This window comes from Scomber scombrus, chromosome 6 (genome assembly GCF_963691925.1).
Source record: "Scomber scombrus chromosome 6, fScoSco1.1, whole genome shotgun sequence".
NCBI lineage: Eukaryota > Metazoa > Chordata > Actinopteri > Scombriformes > Scombridae > Scomber > Scomber scombrus.
In genome coordinates, this window is record NC_084975.1 from 26,731,640 (window position 1) to 26,751,999 (window position 20,360).

General features: G+C 37.4%; 1 protein-coding gene across 1 annotated transcript; it reads right to left on the bottom strand.

Moving 5' to 3' along the window:
• Positions 1-822: 822 nt before the first annotated feature.
• anpeplb (alanyl (membrane) aminopeptidase-like b) lies at positions 823-20,288 on the bottom strand. Its single transcript, XM_062421572.1, has 20 exons — positions 19,681-20,288; positions 17,369-17,511; positions 17,120-17,259; positions 16,663-16,783; positions 16,382-16,536; positions 16,077-16,190; positions 15,336-15,479; positions 14,949-15,014; positions 11,532-11,597; positions 11,310-11,458; positions 9,674-9,756; positions 9,397-9,530; positions 7,269-7,324; positions 6,908-7,055; positions 6,203-6,291; positions 5,564-5,674; positions 4,484-4,651; positions 4,158-4,298; positions 2,123-2,186; positions 823-1,037 (listed from the first exon to the last, which is right to left on the bottom strand). Exons 1-20 carry the CDS (start codon positions 20,286-20,288, stop codon positions 882-884), a joined length of 2,856 nt encoding a protein of 951 aa, XP_062277556.1. The 3' UTR covers positions 823-881.
• Positions 20,289-20,360: the final 72 nt, after the last annotated feature.

Here is a 20,360-nt window from a genome sequence, read left to right on the forward strand (position 1 = left end):
TTCCAGTAGTGACTTGTAAATCATTATATAATCTATTCTCACCATTGTAGTCACCATGTTATTATAAATGCAACATGTACTATTTTTACCATTTAAAAACATAAATAAATTGACTGGAATATAGTCTTACACATTGTTGATTTTTTTTATTATTAAAAATAACAATTTCAGTATCACACAAGAATAATTTGCTTTCTTGATTACAACATACATACTTTAAGACACATATAGACATGTTCTCCTATAGAGCCCTAACCCTAACCCAGCTCTGACTTGTGCAAATGTTGTCAAGCTGGTCTGGATGGTTACAGCAGACAGACGCTGGTAAATTGTAGCTGTTGCATGCTCACAAACTAGCTTGCATTGATTTAGTCTGGTTAATTTAGAAGGTAAACACAAAGTTTAGATTATGAAATGTTGACCAGTGCTGTACCAGCATCATGTGCAAAAATTAAAAAGCAGCTGAGTAAAATCTCCTTACTTTGATAGTTTTTTTTTTTTAAATGAACGGTGCATATTGGATATAATGTATAAATAATGCATATTGAGTATTTACATAAACGCTGCTGTGTTTTCATTATTGTTGGGTAAGGGTTTAATTGCAACATTTCCCTCATATAGTGTCAGTACGATAGTTTGTATCAGTCTTATGTGCTGCACAGACAGGGTTCAGTTGGGTAAATTGTTTGGTGGAAAAATTGAATCTCTCATTTCATGATTATTTTTCTGGTCCATTTTCCTGGCAAAGTGGGATTTACTTTTGATCTGCTCTTGTTTTTTGAAGTGGATTTGATGGAAGAGGAATGTCTCAAAAAGAGTTTTCAGCTGCAGGATTGAAAAGTGCCAGCACCACTGATCTCTGAAGGACTGAGGAAAAAAAATCAAAGATCGTAGTCTTTCACGGCCTTTTCAAACCAGTCCAGTACAATCTCTTGGTGCTCACGGACCCACTGGATGTTGACTTGGGTTTGCTCTATGGCCTGGTGCACCGCTGCATTAGCAGGACCCAGTTCATAGGTTGTGTTAAAACGCTCCAGCTGTACAAACAGACACAGAGAAACAGATGATGCAGGTATGTAACAGGATTGCAGGTTAGCAGAGGTGAGATTTTAAAATACAAGGGTGGGAATTGCTTTATCTTTTTCTTATCATTAACCAATCCTATGAAAGACCAAAAACAACCAGTGTGCCAAATCCAGGGACACTTTAACTAGCTATTAACTAAACGTGTGCCACAAACAGCAATTGTCCAATCATAGCTTAACAAACATAACTAGACTCATAAGGAAGCAATTCATACTAAATTATTTTGTGAAGCTACAGGTTATATTATCGTTTATATATCTACAATAGAATGTGCAGCCAAATTGCTTTGCAGATAGAAGTCCAAACCCAAAAACAATTGATCCTACTCTCAAACAGTAACTGTATATCCAAAACTTACTTATTCTGATCATTTCTTATTCCTCTATGCTGCAAAGCTTCATTGTTTTCCAAAAGCTATTAAAAACACATCAGTGAGTCACAACATTGCACTGGTTGACATGTTCCCTCATTACCATGAACACACACAGACACACTAGTTTATTCTGACTCAGTCCCACACGCACTAGTCTGCTGCCAGAAATACTCAACAGAGCAACAAATCGGTATTCATTCATGGATGAATATAGCCCCCCCCCCTCCACTACCACCACCAAAATTGACTATTTACTCCTGTTTGAGACATTTGGTAAAACCTACAGTGTGTGGGTCTGGGTCAAAATAAACTACGGTGTGTGATCATGGTCGCCGATGTTTAATAGCAATGGAGCTCTGCAGCACAGAGGAATAAGATATATCAGGCTTGGATACAAACACAATAGATGTCAGTAGAATCAATTTATATATAGGAAATGGGATAACATAAGTACATTTGGGTAATGGCTCCAAGGTATGGCTGTCTCAACATCAATACATACAACTTATGATGACAGAGACACATCTGATAGCATATCAGGGTGAATGTAGTGACTAGAGATATAAAACTATTATTGGTATGTGATTACAGATAGTCATTTCTCTCTGACGTCATTGCAGGTTGGTTATATCCCTGTTAGATAATAAAGCATCAATAAATTACCTCTTCCAGTTCAAATTGTGTGGAAAACCGTCTAGTCACTCCCTCGATCAGCATGGCTCCATCCCTGAAGGGTGGAAAAAATATTAGAAATGGTATCTTATGAAAGACATATTTAAGACTTGGTGGTCATTTTTACATCTTTGCTAATTTCTTGATTTAGATAAACCTCAGGTATGTTTGCTCATGAAATGAAAGCTTGTGTATATTTAAACTTTGATCCATATCGATTCATTTTCCTGGAAACGGCACAAACAATGGGGACTTTATGAAGAAGAGGTAGCACTGATTCAATTTGAGGACCTTTGTACCTAATGACACTGTGCGTGATTTTTATGAGCCACTGTTTTTTATGGCAGTGACTGTTTATTCAAGTAATTTCACTGCAACCCACTTCAGGCTACTTTAAGCAACAGCCTGCATGATAATGATAATGCTTCTCAACTGGCAGCTCATGGCCTCAAAGCAAATTATGAGACATAGCTGTGAAGAATGAAAAACATGAACAAGCAAATACTGTGATCTATCTATCTATCTATCTATCTATCTATCTATCTATCTATCTATCTATCTATCTATCTATCTATCTATCTATCTATCTATCTATCTATCTATCTATCTATCTATCTATCTATCTATCTATCTATCTATCTAGATATGGAACTGTGAGGTGGTGGAGGTTTTTCCATGACACAACATTATATTCTTCTATATCCTGCTCTGTGGACTACATTTTGGCAGCACATTTTGCGCATTTGATCATTACTACATTACTAAGCTAGCTTAAAAGTATCCTGGGCCGACAAACTGTGTGATTAATCTTTTTTGGTCACCTGGTAGCAGCGAAACCAGACAGAAACATTAACATTGACATTGTAAAGGCAAACAGTGGCTTATTCGCACATTCAGCAGTTTTGAGTTGAGTCGTATGTCTGGTCACCTAATCCAAGTCCAGTATTCAGTCTCTTTTTTTAGTTGTAAAATATTAGTTAAGTCTGACTTGTCTGACTTTCTGCATCACCCAGTTGCTAACTTTGGCTGTCTGCTGTTATGTGCTGGGCAGGTAGTCAGTCAGACTAGTGCAGCTGCCTGCTGTGGCTGGTAGTGGGGTTGATGACGGCCCTGAGCAAATTTGTGGTCCAGACAACCAAAACTATGAGCTAAAAGAAGCTAAGAGGCTCTGTGGAGATGAGAGGAGCTGCAGATTTGGGTGATAATGCTATGTTGTGACTGGAACCTTTCATATTACACATGTAGTCATTTAATCTATTGTTTAAAAAATATTGACCGATGCAGCTTGAAGTTTTATTGATCTCATCACCCTCTGGATTCCATGGAAAACAAGCATATTTCCCAAAATGTCAGATTGTTAATGTTAAGCTTTATTGATCAATATTTTTATATTTACAACGGACCAAATTACTGTATGCAATGTCAATTGTAGTAATAAACCAGTGAATCATCATCTAATACTATAATTCAGAGCTTATTCAGCCTTTTTTAGCTCATTTAGGATTTAATCTCATTTCCAAATTTGCCAGGCAGCTGTTTCATAAAAAAAAGCTCTGATAAATCTGATGTATGCTGCCTGGCCAACACCAAACATCAAAGTTAGCAACTAGCTGGTGAACATAGTGGAGCATTTAGCACCTAAAGAGACCCCAAAACAAACTGATTTTGGAGCTTTAACGAACTGTACACCATAACAAGAATTTCATTTCTGCCTTAGCAGAGAGTTTTAACTTCTCACAATCCAACTGCTGGCTTCTCCAACATCACAAGCATATATTCTGGGGTAAACCATGAATACTTTTAATTTTCTTGTAAATCTGTTGGAATTAAAATGTCTAGAATTAAACATTTAGCGCTGGTGAAAAACACTGCCTATCATGAACCTCAAACCAAAAGTGCTGGTATCATGCTGGGGTTTTTTTCTAAATTGGTCAAACCCAAGAACACAATCTCAAAAACGTATACATGACTCAGAAAATGAGGCGTAATCGGAGAGACGTTAGATACAGTCCAAACAGCAACCTACCCCAGACTGACGTAGTCCCAGTGTGCCCTGATAAAGTTCCATGCCAGCGCCTGCCCCGCCGCATTATTGGCAATATAGTTAATAGTGGAAGCAACATCCATCAGCCGTATCTTCTCAGGGTTCAAGGTGTACTCCAGATATCTGTAAGATAAGGAAGGTACTGCCTAGCTCTTCACTTATTTAAACTTGCATGTTTGGGATTCACACCTTATCACGGGTGTGCCCATAATGAAAGAAGTTGTTATGTATACAGTCAAAATAACAGTTATGATTCACTATTAAGATATGACACTAGGGGATTAATGTTTAATGCTTGTTGTCTTCACCTGTTGAGCAGCCAGGTCTTCTTGGTGCAGGACAGAGCTACTCGGAGCTGCTCTTTCTCTGAGGTTTCACTGGAGCTCTGAAATTTCTCCCAGGCAAACTCCCACTCTTTCTTCCCACCCTGAGCCACAGCTTGGCAGTAGATTACAGACCGCAGGTTGGAGTGGATCCTGAATCCCACACACACATACACAGTCATTTTCCCTGCATCAGGGCTGTCTCATTTTCAAGTTTTCTTGGTTGTCCTGAACTATTGACTTTGCCTTTTCCTGACTATCAGCAAATCTGTAGACATACTGAACATTTTCTCCATCTGGTCTACTTCCATGTGTTTTCTTCTACCACTACAACACTTTAAAGGGATTACATCTGGGTGATATTAAAGTATGGTCTTTATACAGTTATGGACAGAATTTCTCCATTTAAAAAAAACGACTGACTTAAAATCAACTGGATTTTAACTCAGTTTGTTGAACCTTGGTGTACATGCAAATACAAAGTTACACATACACATCCACTTACAAATGTGCCAGTGCAAATGTATGGACACTTCCATGCATATACAGTACACACATGCATATGTGTCAAAGTAATTCATGAATGCACAGTATACACATTCAAGAGTCACAATGTCTCTGTTATTTAAAGTTCCACCTGGACACTTTGCACATTACAGTTTTCCTATTTTGGCAAATGCATTTTAAAAAGGACTATGGTCTCCACTTTGTGATTTTTGATTCAATTGCACATCATCATAAAGATCCTGCCAGGCACAACTTTAAAACACAGCCACCAACAACTAACACACACACACACACACACACACAAACAATTAAATGACATACCTCTACTAAATCATTGCCAGAGGGTAAGGCTACAGAACATGATTAAATATTTTAACATTTTTACTGGCAACCAGTCAGTAGCCAGTAAAATGATGTGCAAGTTTAGGGTAAATGCAGAAAGTACGGAATAGAAAGGGAAAAGAGGACATATGTAAACACATTTCTCTACTTAATTCAAATGCATGTAATGTTCAAATTCAAAATGATGTATCTATACATATGCAGTTGTGTACATACTTGTTGGTGCTGTTAGGTTTCATCCAGTCACCATACAGCCTTGTAGTCATTTCCAGACATGCTGGGAGCCCATTGGAACAGGCCACATCTATAGCGGTGATCTGATTATGCCTTGGGATGAAACCAAATGATATTTTATATAAGTGGAAACATAAAATGTACAAGCTATTTAGTTATTTGATACATTGCAAGTTTAAAATATTGATTAGTGCTGTTTTAATATAAAATGCATTTATTTATGTGATGGAAGCTGATTCATCACATAAATAACACTGATTTGGTAAACGTGTTGGGTAGGTGTCACCTGAATAAAGATAAAGAACAATCTTAATTGTTCTATATAGAAATATAGAACAATTAACAAAGAAATCATTTAAGAGAGTTTACAGTCATTGTAATTTTCACCTAAACTAAACCCCCTCATTTCTTAAGAACTGGTTCTATAATAAACAGAGTATTGGCAATGCAAGCCCACAGTACACAGCTGCCTATAACGTGTACAGCTGATGATGTGTAAGCAAACAATGCAACCTTGCCCATCTGCGCTGCATTGGCACACTTGGACTGTGAACTTTAAGCATGTGTAAATCTGTTGATAACCAACTGAGAAGTCAGTAAAAAAAAATCATATTTCCTTACTGTAAGGAGTGCTTCTGTGGGACAGCGTTATTGTCAGTGTAGTTACTGAAGAAGTCATACAGGCCTTCAACCTGATGACGGAGGTACGTCTGCAGGAAGAAACAGCTTTACAACCGAGTTTCAAGATAAGAATATAAAGTTTTTTATGCTTTGACAAGGAATGAACATTAACACCAGCAGGAAATCACATTTAGAATATTGAATCTTTTCCATCCAGTAAAATAAGATAAGAAGTACTTTATTAATCCCTTGGAGACAGCCAACAAAGACAGCCAACATACAGCAAGGAAACATACAGACTCAGGCAGTACAAGTTAAGTGCAAAGCACCACATCAACATCAATCAAACAATCCACAACACTCAGCAGTCAACAGCAATGTTCATTAAAAAACCTCACTGCACCAGGTATAAAGGACCTTCTAAATCTTTCTGTAGAGCACCTTGGCATCACTAATCTGGCACTAAAGGAGCTCTTCAGTTCACTAAAAACACCAAACAACGGGTGGTACTTATTGTGCAGGATGCTACTGAGTTTCCTGCCTCCTCTCTTCTCCATGATCACCTCTAGTGAGTCAGGAGGCAAACAAATGATGGATCCTGCCTTTTTAAGTACAAGTCAAATAAATTAGTAATGTAATAAAGCTGGTGAACTATTAAGAATCTATTTAACAAAGTCTACAAAATCCATTTTTAAAATCACCTACCTGCATTGGTCCATACACCTCGGAGCGGTCAAACATGAGGACAAAGTACTTGAGGTTCCTCACTGCAGACTCCCAAGGAAGGTATGCTGTCTCATTAACAAGGAACTGGGTGAAATTCAGAGCTAGAGTCACGTTGACCATTTTGGCCCTGAGAGAAAAAAAGGGATTAGATTTAGGAAGATCAGAGCGGAAAATGAACATCACCTTAATTTCAATCATGCTTTTAACATTCAAGTAAACATAATGTGGCGTGTCGCGATAGAAGGATCACAATGCAGTTAATCTATAATTGAATTGTAGTGGTCTTGAATAACTGGATGCTGAAAGGAAAGGTTAAAGCAGTCAAAGAAAAATTCATTACCTTGCCAAGTTAAATGCATCATCAACAAGCTGCCCTCTGTTCATCACTGGAATCCTCTGGAAAACAAGCAAGATGAGGAAAAGTTGTGAGATGCAAAGTTCTACTAGCATAATCACTCAACATAAGAGGAAGAACATTTTAACATCACTTCTGACATTGTAGTGCCATAAAGAGATACACATTGAGATTTTGAGCCATTTTTGGTCTACTGCTTTTGTCCAAAGTGAAATATCTGGACAGCTTGGATGAAGTGGCACTACATTTGGTACAGAAATTCATGGCTTCAAGAGGATTAATCCAAATGACTTTGGTGATCTCCTGACTTTAATTTAGTGCAGGGATGGCCAAACAATTCCATAAAGGACCATGCGGCTGCAGGTTTTCATTCTAACCAAGGAATAGTTGGACTCAATTGGATTGTTTGGAACAATAACCTGCAGGCACACGGCCCTTTATGGAATAGTTTGGACATGCCTGATCTAGTGCCACCAACAAGTCTTTACTCCAACAACTACTTCAATTTCCAATAAATTCAAAAAAGATCCCGACTGGATGTATTGTAAAACTCTGCTGATGATATAACATCTCACAAGTAACTTAATGGCATTGGAGCTGTGTGTTGGCACTGCATTAAAAGTTAGGGGAATGCCACACTCAGTAAGATTCATCCTCTAGGGAACATGAATGCCTGTACAAAGGTAAGTCTGGACTTTAGTCTAGATCAAAGTGGTGGACTGACTGAGTGACCTCATGGAAAGAGTCCAATCCAATGAACACAGATTCATATTTTCAGTAGAATCAATACAATGCCTCTATTGCAGGACCAGTTCAAAACTATGTTTCTGCTGGACGAATTCAATCCTTTCGGCAATCAAGACATTTTATTTTCCCCAGTTTATTTGGATCAAGTCTGCATCTGAGTGGTCTTGTCTCTTTCAACCACACCATTCGACTGACATTTAGATTTTTGTCAAAAACATGTTTTTATTCCTTTCCAACAAAGTTGATCCACTTGTCATCATATGAGAAAGGGAGCATATTTTGAGTGACTTTATTTTTGCTCAAAATAAATGACTCCACTGAATTTGGACAATCCAAACCATATGGTCTTTATATGCAAATGAATTCGGCATTCAAACCAAAAGAACAAACACTGAAAATGTCTTCATATCATTTTCACTTTTCAGTTTTTCATGTAGTCTTGTCTTTTTTATACAGCCATGTCAATCTAAACCAATTTATTTGACTTAAATGTTGCATTAAATGGTGCACCCACAGCCCACGCTATCCCTGGAGCCTGATCTGGGAAGGGGAAATGTACCAAGCCACATAAGATTGTGTAAAATATAAATGTAACCATGACAAATGAGCTAGTGAGTAACAGAGGACATAAAGCAAAAACTTGGAAAAGACAAGCTTCTTAAGACCCCCAATGATTAAGGAAGGGGATTGGATAGTCAAAGAGGTACGACTTTGTGGTGACAACTTTTAAAAACCTGCAACGTTCCTCCTCAATTCCAACTCTTTAAGAGCATCCTGTATAAAGTTCTGTCCTGGATTATAATTATTTGGACTATTGACAAGTTCAGCTATAAAGAAAAGTTTTGACTTTACCAATCATGTTAATCTATTCATTATTCGGTAAAGTTGAAACTGATTTACTGACCAGTAAGACAGACAATCTATTAATTTAAGATGCTATAGTGTTACATGCTGGTACTTGACTGGCATGTGTCTATTGCCATTAAACCTATGGCTAATCAGCTAGTTATATAAGTTATATATTGTTTAGGCTGGTGGGCCTTTGTGTTGGTCTATTGCTGTTCTGTGAGAAAAACTTTCCAAGGAAAGCATATAACTTTGTCTTGGAAGAAAAAATAAAAATGTAGCCTCGGGTTAGGTTCAGTTTTCACATTCTAGAGCAAAAGGCCGGTTCAGCTGCGTCAGGTCTGAAAGGCTAAACTTCAGGACCAAAACTTCAGGTAAGAACCTGTTGTAATTTTACATTCTAATAAACCACAGCTTGTAGAATGTATTTTTCTTTCCATCACATGAACAGTATGTCAGTGGAGGTTTATTTCTGCTCAGTTCTGGGATTTGTTAATTCAGGATTTGGGTCAGTACTCACATTGGGGTTTGTCGTCAGCTGATTCAAGAGGCGTTGCCAGTTGTCTGGGTCATAATTCACTCTGTAATATCCAGTGCAGTTGACATTTGCTAGGATCCACTCTCCTTTTTTAGACTGGAATGGATCTTTAGTTGCTGTTTAAAAGACAAATTTTGGTTGAAGGTAAATTAGAGTTCAATGACTATGAATCACAAATATAAAAACAAAGTTGTTACAAATTTAGGTTTTGAAGAAGCAAGGGGTTTATTTCAAGGCTCTGTGTTGTATATTGTGTTACCTGACTCCATTGTCAACCAATCAGGTACAGGAGAAGCATCAGATATATTTGACATGACTCGGATAGGGATGTGCCACATAAGTCTAAACAGGTTAAAAAAAATAGAACAGAGTATAATCAGGATCCATGAAAAGCCTCTGTACAGTGAGTAGAATGAGCTGAGAAAAGTCTGGAAGCAACTTTAAACTCGGTCACCTCACAGTAGGTTAAAATATTGTGCAACTCACCATGGCAATGTTATGGAGCACATAGTTACAAAACATTGTTTTAAAACACTCTGCATGGCCAAAGGTATAATCTACTGTAATCAACTGCAATGATTTCACATTGGTCTGCGAGGGAAATTTTGTTAACAAGGTAAGATTGATATAATAACTCACTGTATTTTGCCAAATGAAACAGACACAAGAAATGGACTATTTAATTATTTGGCGCCAATTATACTCAGAGGGAGTTGGCCTTTTTAAGTTGGTGAAGGATTGATAACCCAACCTTGGCCTTTGGAGAGACGCTGAAGTTAAAGGATCTCTAATCCTAGTCAGAATGGGTCACAATCACACTGAAAATGTAAAATTCAAATGAACACAAAAGGAAGAAGGTGGAACCAGTGTCTTGCTATACATTTTCTGTCAAGGTTTTTCATTGGTCAAAAATTCAAGTATCAATGGCAATGAGTGAAATTCCCATTTAAACAGTCTTTACTGCAGTCCTTCACACTAATGTATTGACAACAAACTGTTGTGTATTATTGTTTTATTACCATATCATTAAACCCACTTTGTGTGTTGTTTTTTTGGGCCATTTGACATATTATTGACATATTATGACCTTAAAATAAGTCCAATAATCTTTCTCTTTTAGCTCAACTCCTAAGAGAAATATTCGTCTCTTTAACTGCAAAATTTTCCACTACATTTATACTAGCTACTTGCTAACTGTACGCTGACTGTTATCTGCTAAAAACAGCTGGTTGCTAAGCCCCGAAACAAGTCTAATGTGAGCGGTGAGTGTCAACCAAAACAGTGAGCTGAAAGATGTTAAAAAGCTCTCCAAAGCTAAAGGGAACTACAAAGTCAGTAGACATTTCCCTATGGGTTCATGAGTATGAGAGACCTATTTCCTATTACACATAGCATGAGATCCATTGTTCATATACAAATATTGATCAGTGGTATAATATATACACAAACATATACACAAAATATATACACAAACATGTAGGGTTCAATACCAATCCTAGCACGACTCCACCTTCTTATATTCAAATTTACGACCATGAAAGTCAACATATTGCTGTCTCTTGTCCAAACAACTACACTGAAACATATATGAACTATACCTCTAATACATGTGACAGTAGAACAGAGAATAATATATCATGTACTGTATCAAAAATGTTTTTTTTAATCAAGAAATCAATAAATACCCCAACCATGAGATACTTATTTTCTATTGTTGTTGTGATTTCTTCCATTGTTTCGATTTCTAAATATGCGGATATATTTGTTCTCTAAACACACTGATTCACTCTCAATAGTTTGTTCTTTTCAATAAATTTAACCAAATTAAACGACTTTCCAGGGAAAGCAAAAAAACTGATTAAAGACACTGGTTAAAGACATTCAAAGACACATACCTAGACTCAGCAGTATCATTGAACAGGAAGTGCTTCTGGTAAATCACACCACTGGTAGTGTTGATGGTGACGACAGGATATCCAACTTGATTGGTCCAGGTGTCCATCATCTCGGCAACATCAGTATTACCGCCATCCTCTTGAACAGCCTGGAAACACAGCATGATATTATAGTGGTTTGTAGAAAAGCCTGACTGAATCTTGTATCTATCAAGACTTTACCTTCTGTATATACTCCCAGAGGTCATTCTGGTCAGTGTTTTGAAGTGCGAAGGCCTTGAGATACGACTAAAACAAAGAGAGAGATACAATGAGAGAGATGTTATATTGAACACATTTTTTTCATCCTGCGTTCTTTTTTTCCAGGAAGAAATGCAGCTTTTAAAAGCCAACACTGAGACTAGAGAGCTAGATCAAGATATGCAAACACAGCTGCCGAGATCCCAAGTGGATCTAATGTCGAAACATATGTTTGACTGAAAACTACGTTTTTTTCAGTAATTTTCTAACATGCTCAAACACAATGATGCACCAGGTGTGGGAAATCGTTCTCAATTCTGAACCTGCTTGCCTTCCTTAAGAGATTCTGGTCACTACCGCTACAGTGTTTTTCACTTAGTAATTTGTTTGTGCCACTCCACAGGATGTGGTTTACATATTTGTCGGTCATTCTCTGGACATCTTCTATAGATAGGGAGATATGCTGTGCTTTGTGCAGATAGTCAGACTGGTCTCTTACAATGGATTGCAAGTTACCCGTATACAGATTATGCGACTTCTGTTAATGTTAATCAGCATAGTGTCTTGTTTAAAGTTCAATAACCAAAAGATGCATAGATGTGTGAAGAATGACCTTATTTGGAGGTAGTAAGGGTAAGGATTTTGTTAAGGGTTTAAATACTCTTTTCTGGAAGTAGACTGGGGAATTGAGTGGCATTACATGGTGTTTCAGTTTAACTGTAACTCTGTTTTCTTCAATCAAGCTTCAATAAACCTTCAATTAACAGTGAAAATAAAGTACAATTACTGATTTTGCTTGAGGCTGTGAGAAATAAGAGTAGATTGTCGATCTTTTCCAGACCAGATATCAGAATGTTTGACTTTAGAGTGGCAATGATTGTGTTATTGTCAGCGGATCAGTTTTGGATACTGTATGATGGAAATTTTGTTTATTGATGTTTAAAAAAACTAATTTAGCTGACTACGTGACCCCTTCAAAGTGAGAGAGCGCTTGTGTTGGATTACCAACTGCACATTCGGTGCAACTGCTCCGAGGCCTCAATCCCTAATCTCTAAGTAATGTTGTACCGTTATTGAGTGAAACAAAATTACCTGAGCTAGCTAGCTTCCTAAATGTCAGTTATCAAGCTCACCAGTTCAGTCAGTAACGGGACAATAAGTTCAAAATCTCAATTCAAAAACATATTTCTGCCATCAACGTAAGAATCATAACTGTCTGCAAACCATTGCTCTTTTGTGAAACAGTTTATCCTTCAAGACAGCAGATGTCGATGTGGCAACATAGCTAATGAAATATGAGCATCCTCCATTTTGGGCTGAACGTTATAACCTCCATGAAGGTAGGATTTATTGCAGGACACTGTTGTAGTAAACTCCATTAATTTAAGATAGCCCTCCTTAATAAAATAATCAAGACTGTAAGCTGGAGAAAATACAAGAAAACAATCAATATAATAATATAATACAATGCACCAAAGCTAAGTGAAACTTGTTCTTTACAGGGTGAACAAACCCCAAGTACTCTTGCTTGGTCTATGAACAAAAACCCCTTTTCTGAGAACCAATCAATACATTGTTGTTGGCTCACCAAGGTCTCATCATACCACATGTTCTGAGGAAGCTGTGACCACATGAGACTACATGTGCCAATATCTGGCAAAACTTATGGCCAAACAAATCAGCTCCTTTTCATCCATCTAAAAGAAGTCCATGAGGCCTGACAGTTTTGTAATGCTATGGGTAAAGTAAGGTTCCTTTACTTTGCAGGTTGCAGGTGGTTGGCTTAAGTCAGGTATACATTATATATTCGTAAAATGGGTTTATGTGATTTTGAAGCAGGCATTTTCCTTTTTCCTACCACCAGTTAAGAATCAAGTTAGAAAACCTAAAACAACCCCCACCATGTTGTAAATCATGTCACATAGTGAAATTATTGACCGGCATCTTTTCACAGACAAACAAAAATTTCCCCCGGTCACTATGCTTGGTCAGTCCTGGCATGAAAATGGGGCCCTTAGTCTAGAGCAGGTCAGAAACCTGTGGCACGCAAAACATGGGTACACGGAGCAACTCATTATACTTTTAAAAAACAAACAAACAAACGTCATATAAAATATTGCCTAAAGAAGAAATAAAGGAAAAATGAATTTTAAATAATGTTAAAATAATGAATCAGTCTCACAATAAAACATTGTTTTTGACAATACACAATGGACGTGGTCTATCATACCCAGTGCATTGCAACAGTAATGAAACCACAGGATAGCTAGTTAATTTTCTTTTTTGCTTTATTTCAAGAACAACTGAGCAAAAAAGCAGGTTTGTGTAATATTTGCTTCTTTCAGTCATGGAAAAACAAATTGTGATTTATTTCACAAAAGGACAGAGCTGTGTACACTCTGCTGCGAAAATGTCATGTGTCCAACTTCATGTGTAAAAAGTAATTTTTAAACAAGGCACAAGGATAACTTCAAAGATAAGGCTGATAAAGCTTAATAAATCAAGATGGTAGTGGCCCAAACAAAGCAGTGTGTTCACAACCCTGTGTGCTGCCAAAAACCAAGCTACAGAGCGCAGCTATAAAGTAGTGCTATCTGGAACCTGTCGACATTGATCAAGAGGCCTCCAGTCTGGCCTGTTGGGAAAGCTTGCCAGAGACGTTTGACTGTCGTAAGAAGGTGGCTTTTGCATTGATTATAGCATTTGGATCCACACACACACACACACACACACACACACACACACACACACACACACACACACACACACACACACACACACACACACACACACACACACACACACACACACACACACACACACACATATATATATGTTTATGCAAACAGATATTCTCACATATGAAGTCAATTTTGACTGAATGACTATGGACCATTCAGAGGCATGTGTCCAATTGAAAGTCTGCAAATACAGACCAGCGATCATGCATCTCAATAAAGAAAAGCAGGGATAACGTGTGTGTGTGTCCGTGTGTCCGCGTGTGTGTGCATGCATGCGTGTGTGCGAGTGTGTGTAGAGCACAGATCATTTGACGTGTGGAATCTACACCTCGAGACAAGCAGCAGCAGTGAATGAATAAATAGATAAATGCTCATTATGAAAATGAATTGGCACTCAGGTCTGGGTTTTTTAAAAATTGTAAAGTGGCACTGGACACTCAGAAGATTGTCAACCTGGTCCTGACTCTAGATTAAAGGAATGATCATATCATTGACCTTGTGGTTGAGGTTAAATAGGTTGTCAGAAGTAGTTGTCAGTAGTCTTGAGTCTCGACAGACTCAGAGACTCAGAGACAGACTGCAGGCCCTACTGGAGGCACGTATAAAGATTTGAGCACAATTTCAGCCTATCTGAATGAGGGTAAAAAACATTACTTACGTTGATCCCTTTGTTGAAAGTTGTTTGGGTTATGACGTCTGCCAGCATTCTCAGGACAATAGCCCCCTACAGAGTGAAAAACAGATACACGTATATATTAGTATTTACAGTACAATGGTATGGGTGAAACAACAGGAAAAAACGGATATCTAGTGTAAAAATCTAAACTCTGTCATATTGATTCCAGGACTGTGTGTGATTGTGTGTTGCACCCTTACTAACACAGTAAGGGTGCAACACACAATCACATATATATATATATATATATATATATATATATATATATATATATATATATATATATGTGATTGTGATATATTGTGTGTATATATATATATATATATATATATATATATATATATATATATATATTCATTGACTCTCTACCTTGCTGTAGGTTATAGTATCAAACATCTCAATGATCTCATAAGTCCTCTGGATGTCGTCCTGCGGAACACTGAGAGGATGAGACGAAGCCAAAGCGTCTTCTTCAAATGCTGTATGGAGGTCGCTCATGATAAACACGTCTTCCTGAGGAAAACAGAAAACACATGTTGCATAATTAAATTGGGAAAATACAGTGCACTGAATATCTCATACAAGAGCTTCTGTTTATGTCTTGCCTAACTGACTGTTAGTGAACAGTGAACGGCTGCTTTTTGAATTTTTCCACAAGTGGAAGTGTGGAGAAGTTTTTTTTTCTCAATTGAACACACATTAAAAGAACATACAAAAACGTGTGAAAAATGTGTACATACAATACAATATAATACAATACAATACAATACAATACAAGGTTTTTTTATCAGCTGTACAGAATATTTAATAATGTTTAAATGATTGCGGTTAAAAGTCTAGACTCTGTGTGAAATCAATCAAAATTACCAGGACTATTGAGTGGCAAATCTGCCATTAGTTTAAACTGCATATGTGCTGTGTGAGAGTGAAAAGCTTGACAGGCATAGGGAGAGTAACTCAAGAGGCAGGATTTACCTAACCCTAATCATAATCCTGCATCAAGCTTTCTCTAGGATGTTTTTTTTTTTTAACACCAGGATGATGGCAAGTTTAAAAGCTATGGAACTCAAAAAGAAAAGCATGTAAAGGGGGGGGGGGGGGGCGACTTACTATTTCAAACGTGGGCTCAACATAGTCCACTGCGAAGTATGACATGTAGCTGGCAAAGCCCTCATTCAGCCAGATTTGGTTCCACCATTTCATTGTCACCAGATTCCCAAACCACTGGCAGGAAAAAGAAAAGGAATCATGTTATGGCTGCAAGACAAGGTCATATCACAGTGTTCTTACTCAAAATTCCTACATTTTGTGAGAGGGTCAAAGTCAGGTGCTTTGATCCACAAGTAAAATCGTCCTGATATGATTTTTATGAGGGGTAATACACAAAATTGTTTTCTTTTTTCTTGACCTCTGACCTGGTGTGCCAGTTCATGTGCAATAAGGGTGGCAATCACTTCCTTATGCAACAGTGAGGACACTCCCTCTTCATAAAGCAGGCCTGCTTCTTGGTATGTGACCAATCCCCAGTTCTCCATTGCTGCAGGATTTAAGTCTGGCAGTGCAACTTGATCTGGAGGAATCACACATCGACATGGAAAAAATGAAATCACACACCTATATTTATTTATCCAGTAGTTTATAATACTGTTCAAGAGTATCCAGTTAGTATAGAAGTTATAACTTGACAAAGTTTTACCTAGCTTGTTAAGACGGTACGTAATTCCAAAACGACCATTGTAGAAGTCGAGAATCTTTCTGGAGATGCTTTCTGCATATTCAGTATGTCCAGCTTCAATGGCCGCAGGGCGAGCATGTATCTGTATGAGCAGAACACAGAGGTGAGATGAAGATACTTCAGCAATTAAAATATGGAAGGTTAAATCTCTCAAAACAAATTAAATAAAATAACAGTTTGGGATAATGAAAATAGTTTCATTATTGGATACAGTTTCGGTGTTTTTCATGGCATTAAAATCATACTGTAAAATAACCATTTGCAGGTTGACAGTAAAATTTTGATCAAATTGCAGTTTGGAGAATAAAATGAAAAAAATTACTGGCAGAAATGACAGTCACACTAGTCAAGATTTCGGCCAACACCATACCAACATCACAAAACGACATGTATCTGGAATTTAAAGGAGCACACATACACACATAGTCACAGGTTGATGTTCATATACGGTGCACTTTTCTTTCAACTCTGAAACAACGATGGCAAACAAGTACGTCGACATCTTTGGCGTTGTATGAAATTTGGTTAGTTCCCAGTCCACATCTATGACATTCCTGTCTATGAGAGTTGAAACAAAGCAGGTCAGTATAAGGAAGGACATCTTTTAGTCTGTTATTATACATACATTTGTTGCCTAGTATATTATGGCATAAGCTTGTTTTTTCACCTGCTATGGCCGCATTTCCTATAGCTGACATTGATTTCCTTTGTTGGACGGCCACATCAAACTCTGCTTTCATTTCTGGCTCATCGAAACAAGGAAACACTTTCCTGGCATCTGTTGGTTCCAAGTCAGTGGCGGCAAGGTACCTGTGAATACAGATAGACAGTCAGCCCATCATTTATGTGATATAAAGAAGGAACAAGATTTTTTTAAATGATGAAGTGACTTGGATTTCATAAAGTACCCATGTCAAATGAATTATAGATAAGTTCAAAAGCATCGACATTAATGAATGAACGGATATTGACAGGTGGAATACAGGTTCCATTTTGTCCACGACACACACTTTAAGTTAGATGGTAGATTGCGTATTTGGGACAGACAACAAAAAACATACAAAAGTTAACCCAAGAACACATTTAGTGGTCAGTATGAGGAACTTGAATAACTGTATATGAATGTGTAAAAATGCACGTTGGGCCCAGAGGGATATGGAGGATAGGAGAAGACAGAATAGAGTATATGTGTGTGTATAGAACCACACCAGCACAATCATTGTGTAAACACGTCTCCACTCAGTGATTTCATATTGTGGGTGTTTTTATTACCCAGCCTGTCATAATAAAAATACAGACAACAGTCATTTGACAAGAAAAAAGCCTAAAAAAAAATTAAATTAGGTACTAAACAATGACACACTTTATTTTACAAAACTATAAACACAACGAATCTCATGCAGTTTTTTTGATTTTTTCTCAAAAATAAAAAAATAAAAAATGTTTGATTTAATATTTTACTGTATTATAGCTATCAAGACACAGATTATGGTTCAAGTTTGGTTTCAGTCTTCATTTTGCACATTACCTCATACTTTGCAGTCAGCAACCTTACACAATGCCACGTTAGCAGCTTTGTGGTTGAACTTGAGATGAATTCTGATGTCAGCATGCTACACGCTCACAATGATATTTAGCAGGTATCATTTGTCATGTTTACTGCCTGAGTTTAGCATGTTAGCATGCATTTTCTAATCAGTACTAAACACAAAGAGCAGCTGGAGCTGATTAGAATACTATTATTACAAATATTAAGTGTATTACATATACTTTATACATGACATCATCGTTTTATTTATTTTGGATAAATAAAAAGATGAAGGACTCATAAATAAAAAATAAATAAAAGGACTCATCATGAATACATTGTACTTCAATGAATTTACATTTTAGTATCTTAGCTCATGTGTTTATTTGCTCTGTAATACCTAACATTGCTAAAATAATATGGGGGAGTGGGCTGAACTTATTGCTACTGCACTTGAACATTTGTTGCATGGTATGGAAGGGATTTTTCTTTTTTAGCGAAACTGTTTTTGTACAATGTCTGCCAAGAAATATGTCATTATGATCCTGTAGAAACTGTGACACTGCAATAGTTATCTAAATACAGTTGAAACCACTGTTACGTATAAGGTAGACAACTAAAAAAACTACAAAAACATCTTGCAATACAGAATATCTCTTACACCTTTTCACCTACTTAGTGTTGACTAGGCTGTGCTCTTATCAGCCACCAAGACAACAAAATTCCAGTTTTACACTGTGCATATTTCAGATCTAAAAAAAAAAAATCATATTATTAGTTCCAGTTTGTGGATTATATCAGTTTGTGGATCATGTTAGCTTAGCCCAGGGGCTGGAGTTGTTGTGGAGTTGGCACAGAGGGGGTTTCTAAAGCTATTTGTTTGTCTGATAAGCAGTTCTGACAGTATATATATAAAGAGATCCTTTCTGAAAATCTGAATCTGAATATCTTGCAAAGTTAGTCTTTTTAGTACAACATTCTTTATTTGTGTTACTTTCCAGCTCAGCAAAGAAATACTGGGGGAAACAAAAGGAGCAAATTTTATAATAAAATTATTGTAACCTCAAGTGATCCCCACTTGATTCGCTTAACTCAGACTGCTGAAGCCTCATATTAACTTTGGATAAACTTTGAAAAACATTCACATTGGCTACTTTCATCCATCAAAGGTGGTGATCATAGACCGCGGTGAATCCATTTATACGTTCTTTCACTTTTTGTGAAACTGTTTGTGTCATTTCAAATCTCCTGAAACCACAAAGTTCTCAAATGTGCTGCTTCCCCTTTGTTTGCACCAAAATATGTGTGCGTACTTCTTCTAAACAATTCAGAGAGAAAACCTCAAAGGATTGTTTCATTTTTCTATAAACACAAATGTATGCCATCAGAATACTATAACCACAAATTCTACCCTTTTAGGATTTAAAGTTATAATTGCTTTTTTTACTTACCTCATTGAATTTGGATCAACTACATCGGATGGGACACCTTTGGTGTATGTGCTTACGTACAGCGCTTCAAGATTTTCAGAAATGTCTCCACTGAATTCCAGATACAAACTGTAGTTGTGTCCTAACTTCAATGATTCCCTCAATTTGATCTCCAGGAAGTCACTGCCATCTGTGTGGTGGTGAAAACTGTCCACCTTTACTTCGTTACGAGAGATTATTTCCTTCACCATAGGATTAGAAATCACCTGGTTCCTGCTGTGGAGGTATATGCTTTTAGTTGGCAGGAAACAGTTAAAGTAAACAGTTGAGTATCCTGTGAAGAGCATCGTTTGGTTGGGACTGGTTTCATTCACAACCTCAATGATTTGAGAGTAGAGGTGAGGCTGGATGAAGACCTCGTAGCGCTCAGGTATGAGATTCTTCGGCAGCCGCATGGCTGGTGGTGGTCCTTCAGTTGTGGTTGAGATGGTTGGAGGTGCTGTCATATTCACGCCCTCGGTCTCAATCTGAAATATAATGACCATGGTTACAGTCCCGGCGATGACAGACGCGGTTAGAACCACAGCGGTGGCAGCAAGGGCCATGGATGTAATAGACCCTATCGGCATGGTGGCTGCTTCCTTTGGCGACTCCTGAAGGTCTTGGTGTTTGACTGGTAGAGATGAGTCTGACGAGTCCCT

What these genes read in the sequence shown, in the direction of transcription:
- anpeplb (XM_062421572.1), bottom strand. Translation starts at nt 20,288, where the DNA reads ATGCCGATAGGGTCTATTACATCCATGGCCCTTGCTGCCACCGCTGTG. An exon ending in AGGAAATGCGGCCATAGCAG is followed by an intron (nt 17,260 to 17,368) that starts GTGAAAAAACAA and finishes CAACTCTCATAG; the next exon opens with ACAGGAATGTCATAGATGTG. An exon ending in AGGTGTATGGACCAATGCAG is followed by an intron (nt 6,292 to 6,907) that starts GTAGGTGATTTT and finishes TTCTTCCTGCAG; the next exon opens with ACGTACCTCCGTCATCAGGT.